Raw genomic sequence first — 6,000 nt, forward strand, 5'->3', positions numbered from 1 at the left:
TTTCTGGTATTTTTAGTTGATTATTGATTTTAGATTTGTTGTTATCCTCCTTTTGGTTGTTTGAGGAAGTGAAGAGTTTCTACCTATGTCTCCATCTTGGTTGGAACTCCCAGATGTCTTATAGGATTTAAATAAGGAAGGGGACTTTTCCTAACTAATTCACTCAATATTTACTGAATCCCTACTTTATAAAAGAATATATTTCGCTGGACTCTGGGGAGACACACAGAAATGAATAAAACCCTTCTCTGCCCTCAAAGAGTATGCAGTGTTATAGGGACACTAAGAACATACAAGTGCATGTAGCACAACAGCAAATAAGACAAGTGAAACAGAACATGTTGCTGGGAGGAGGGCACAGTTATTGCTGGCTTATAGAAGCAGGGAAGGTGTTCTGGAAGAGGGACATTTGAACTGGGTTGCAAAAGGTAATTAAGATTCATATATGCAGAGAAAAATGTTTAAACCAGAGACCATAACAGGATCTCAGACCTAGAGGTAGTAATGCCTGCAGTGCTTTCAGGGACCCATGCATTTTCCCACAGGCCTGGTACATGTATCCTAGTCCTGTTTTCTCATCATCTATAAGTGTAGGTGAAAGGTTTTCTTAGGCTCCTCTGAGGAATAAATGCCAATCAACCACAAAGATAGGCAGTATAGAGCTTTATTGGAGTTTATGTGCCCGGGCAAGGTTTTCCAGTCTGCACAGTGGGGCTGAGAAAGTCGCCCTGAGCAGGGAATATGGCGGCGTTTTATTCTGGTCGGCTCTTTTTGTGGGAGCTGGGGATTGGTCCCCTCCAAACAAAGCGGCAACATATCATTGGTGGTTCTCCTCATGCCCTGGTTTGACCTCGCCGTCTCTTCTGGGTAGTAGTTCAGACACCACGTTTGTTTCGGCTGCCATGTTTGTTTCAGCCACCATTTTGTCCTGCCCCACCCATCCTGACATTCCAACCATTTTTGATAGGATAAGGGGTGCCGTGTTCCATCTGGCTACTTCCTGCTGTCAAGGGAGCATAGAGGGGATGGTTTCCAAACTGGAAGAATTGGGGTGTTACTCGGGGAGTTGGCCGGAATTAAAGGTCCCTGCCCCATAAGGCAGGAGACGATAGGTTTGAGACCTCTACAATGGGTTTCAGAGATTGGGAACTGGGGTCTAGAAGGAAAGATGGTGGGGTTTTTCAGCAGGATGGTGATTGGGGTATGGTGAGAGGCCACAACAGGCTTGGAGGTGTCCCATGCCCAAACCTGCTTGCCCCTCCCTGACGAACCAGGAATGGCTGGACCTCTAGCCCCTCCCCTCTATGCTTCCCTGACAGCAGGAAGTAGCCAGATGGAACACGGCGCCCCTTATCCAATCAAACGGGCAAATAAAGCTCTATACTGCCTATCTTTGTGGCTGATTAGCATTTATTCCTCAGAGGAGCCTAAGAAAACCTTTCAGTAGGTAGTGTTCAAAGTTGAAAAAGACTGAGGAGGAAAAGCATCACCTTTGAGAATGGTGTTTTGACTACACATTTATTTTTGTTTTGTTGTCTTCTTTGTCTTTTAGGCGATTGCTTGGAATTATAACCAAGAAGGATGTATTAAAGCATATAGCACAGATGGCGAACCAAGATCCTGATTCCATTCTTTTCAACTAGAATCACAAGAAGGACATTGCAAACCATGGATATATTTTATTGACTGGGTACCCAGAACATATTTCCCATGTTCGAATGGTGAAATTATATTAGTGTGTTGTGTCTTTCCTACAAGTTAACCAGTTGTATTGTATAATAATTTCTGGAAATTAATCTTCTCTTTAGGAGAATGAGCAGTTAGGCTTCTGTGATATTGCATTAAGAAGATTTCATGAAAGATTAAACAAGATTGCTGTGGTTTAATTCTTTTTCTTAAGATGATTTTTTAATTTAAAACATAATTGTTAGCCAATATGCGATCACTGAAAACTATGCAAGAAAAGTTCCAACTGTCCTGACCAATAGCCTGCAGGAAACTCATGAAAGTCACTTTTTTTGAACTCTATCATTGGTGAAAGATGAAGTGTAAATTAAGTGGCTTTACTTTTCCAACTGCAGAAAAGAAAGCCAGAAGGAAAATAGTAATGGTATTTTCCAGACTGTGAAAATTCATTTCAAATGTTATCTTGTTCCTGTTACAATATTTAGCATTATTAGTTTGTGTCTATATGTATATGTTAATTTTAATATCTTATTATAAGACAATGCTGCTTTGGTTAATCTCCTCTAAATGAATTTAGAGAAGTTGATTTTATAGCTTGCTTGTTTCTGGTACTCCTCAAGTGCACAAAGATAAGTTATAGAGATTTCTCCTTGTCTGCAAGAAGGGTAATTTTCCAGATGGTATTTGTTAGCTAGTAGACAAGGACTTTGCCATGAATTTGTTAGAAGCAAGAAATGATTTCTCAAGATGAATGATTAGTGAAGTTCTAAGCAAGTCAATGACTAGGAGTTTTAAAACTTTGTCAGGTTCCAACTCATCCTCTTACCCAGATGCCACCTCCGTGAGTGATGGTGCTTTAGGCTTCTGGAATATGTAAGGATAGTAAAGAGAACCAAGTCTAGGCTGCATACTGGTAAACTAGGGAAGATTCTGAGCTGTATCTGCATTCTCATGCATTCCTTCATGAAGACAACCAGTACTAACATAACTGGATGCCCATGCCTCCTCCCAGTGTTAAGAACATAGAACAGGCCAGTGTCCCTGTGAATATGAATTTTGGCTTGGGGTACTTTCAAATATATTCAAGACATTGGAACATAATAGGCAGCTGTGACTCCCTTGAGGCTCCTTAGAATCCTAAATAAAATGAAGAACCATCCTAAGATCCAGGGTGTGGACAAGGCCTGGTGACACCAAAGGTGCTTGTATCCAATTGTAAAGGTGCCTGTATGAATTTCCTACCACCTTAACTGCAGTAGAAAACATCACAATCTAGGGACACCTGGTGGAATTACAGAGCCACCACCATTCCAACCACTGTTTCATTTTCTACAGTTTTACCCATGTGCAGTTGTTCCTCTTCTGTTCTTTGCCCTTTCCTACTCCTCAGTCCCCAGTCTTCTCTTTGGGATCGAACATTCTGCCTGGTTAATCATTCCTATTAGAAAAAATAATTCCCATGGCTAGTTAAATTGTAAACCAAACCTCAGTAATCTTATGACACATGGACCAGAGGTAATACATAGCCATTGGCTTTGCTCTGTAACCCAGTCACTGCTGTCATGCCTCAATTTCCACACCAATGCCCACAGCAGTGAGAATTAACTGCCAGGGGTGAAAGTTCAGCCTTTCCCATTTTACAGGTATTTCCCCAGCACTTCTCTCCATCCTTCTGGCCTAGAATCAGCAGTCACTTGGCATATATTTCCCAGCCATCTACCTTCTCTCCCAAAACACCTCATACCTCATTTTAAGAGCTTCTGGTCCTGTATTGTAGGATTTTTTTTTTCACTCTTAGTTGGTATCTTTTCCAAATCTGAATTTATGGTATTGCCCAGAACTAGGTAGTCAAGGCTTATTTGGATTTTTTATCTTTAAAATATTAAGGTAGTCATCAGAGTTTTTATTTTAACTATATCACCCTAGCATTTTCATGAAAAAGAAAAACTCTCTAGGTTATATTGTATGAAAGTCATGACTCAGTCTCTTTACGTCTTTTGTCCCTTCCACGCCACTGATTTTCTCATATGAGATGTGGTTATTTTGCTCTCCACCCCTCTATATTGAGTAGAAACCAAAGTTCTTATCTGTATATTTCTGGTTCACTACCTAACTTTTCTTATCAGCCACCCAAGTAAAGTTTGCAAATCAGGAAATGTTAGTATTTCTAGTATTAGATGACAATGAAAGATTTTGTTGCATTTCATAGTGCAGCAGTGATATGGAGGGTGTCTAAGTTTGCCTTTGTGTTTCTTCTAGGCTCTGTTTTTAATTTTAGACAGATGAGCCAGCATTAAGGTGCTACTTCAAAGACTAAATTCAAAAAATCAGATAACACTGTGCCAAGGTAAACTTTCTAGATGCTAAGCACTGATTGGCCCTCCAGAGTATAATATCCTGGTATTATTCATTCCTGATAAATCTCATCCATTAACCTCAGCTTCTCAGGAATTCTTGTAACTCATATGCTAGAAGTAGCTGTAGTGTATGGTATCCATTATATGTCTAATCCTATGGTTTGGCTTCAAGGTTGGCTAATTGTGGCTAGAGCTCCCTGTAGACTGCTAACTCAGCACCTTAACACTCAGTTTCTTGTCTTGAGGCAAAGGAAAATGTTCTGACATTGCTAATTCAGCAGTTAAAAATACTTAACCAACAAACAAAGCCAATATAGGGAAGTCTGTCAGTAGCATCAAATGGCACAGCATCAAATGTCTGTGCATCAAAGTAGCACAGACTTCAACAGGGAAAGACTAGATAATCTGATTTTAAAATGAATATGAGTTGAAACTAGTCTCTTTTGGTATTAAAAAAGAAAATTGACCAATACAAGGGGATGATTTATAAAAGAATGCTAATAAATACTTCATGATTTTCCAAGAAAAAATATCTGGTAGACATCCAGCCATTAAAGGAGTGAGTCTATAGATTTGTAAAAGTCTGCTATATTTTGTATGTTCAGATCTTCAATGTAAAAAATTAAAGGAGCCCAAGTAGTTAATAGATGATTAGTTATACCTTTGGAGGGAAGAATCAGGGGACTGAAAATGTTAAATAATGTCCACTTTCAAAATCATTTGTTTTTAGAAGTTTGTTCAGATTCTCTCCTTTCTGGCTCTGGCATCATTCTGGCTCAGCCCAGCTATGGAACAGAGGTGGTATAGTGCACAGAACAGATATTCTCTGGTGAATAATTTGATATTGACAGTACTTTGATTTTGCCAGCTGGCAGAGCAAATGATTAATTTGCTGATTTAACTGCAAAGCAGTTCAATTGTTTTGGTACAAAAGGCTGAATTTGAACCCTTTACAGGAAGAGCAGAGCACAGTATAAATTTCTGTAGTCAGCCTCCAATTGTGTTTGAACATGAGAATGATAAAGTAATGGAGACTTGGTATGGTCTAAGGCTGTTAAGTAATTCTCAATCACGTTAAGAAACTGTTCAGGTGTGGAGGGAGCAAATATGTTGTTAAAAACTTAGCATGCAATAGAGGTCACCATGGAATGTAATTGTTGCTGTATGTTTTAAGTATTTGAATCACCCATCCTGGTTGGGTCTTGATATTGGTTTGTTCTTTTGGGTGATGAGAAGGAAAGTGTACTTGTTATCCCACAGTATCTTTTTTAAAAAAATAAATTATAAGGAGTGCACTTTTTGAAGCTGAGTTTTTAATGACTGTGAAGACAATATTGAGAATTTGAAATAGCCAGTGTATTTTATATCACCAGAGTACATACTGATGACTGACCACATGCTGTGAAGAATCAATTTACCTACATTGGCAGTATTTACCTACATGAGTTCAGAGAAAACAAAAGAGCATCTTTCATGACAGTGCATAGAGTATCGAGCTTTTGAAAACCCTGAGAAAAATTAGGAATTTAGAAAATAAACAGGAGATAGAATATTGAGTCTTTTAAAATATAAATGTCTATATATGTGCTCTGAACTTAACTATTCTAAAATCTTGATTTTTTTTTACCACTTCTGGGATTGCCTGTATTTACTTTGGAGAGGGAATGGAGAGTTATGGTAATGGAAAAGCCATAGTAGGAAAATATATGAGTTTGTGTAAGATGGTGGAAGGAAGGCCAGCCATATATCCTGGCATTTATAAACCACTTGATCATGTGCCTCAAGGGAACAAGAAGTCAAATAGTCTCCAAAAGACCAGGCTTTCCAAGCAAAAGGATTTAGCTGGAGTAAGTCTACTTTTATGGAAAGAGTTGATATAGGGCAAGACACTCATGTAGGAGGGGAGCCACTACTGCCATTGCCTAAATGATAAGCTTTTGGTAGATTGTCTTGAATT

General features: G+C 38.9%; 1 protein-coding gene across 4 annotated transcripts in view; it reads left to right on the top strand.

The window, feature by feature from the left end:
• CLCN5 (chloride voltage-gated channel 5) overlaps positions 1-4,391 on the top strand; it is a 210,669-nt gene extending 206,278 nt beyond the window's left edge. For all 4 annotated transcript variants that reach the window (XM_036016675.1, XM_028522174.2, XM_036016676.1 and 1 more), the window contains one exon: positions 1,553-4,391. In XM_036016675.1, the coding sequence (XP_035872568.1) occupies positions 1,553-1,643 (91 nt within the window). In that variant the 3' untranslated portion in view covers positions 1,644-4,391. The remainder of the gene's footprint in view (positions 1-1,552) is intronic.
• The last annotated feature ends 1,609 nt before the right edge of the window (positions 4,392-6,000 follow it).

The sequence above is a fragment of the Phyllostomus discolor genome, chromosome X (genome assembly GCF_004126475.2).
Source record: "Phyllostomus discolor isolate MPI-MPIP mPhyDis1 chromosome X, mPhyDis1.pri.v3, whole genome shotgun sequence".
NCBI lineage: Eukaryota > Metazoa > Chordata > Mammalia > Chiroptera > Phyllostomidae > Phyllostomus > Phyllostomus discolor.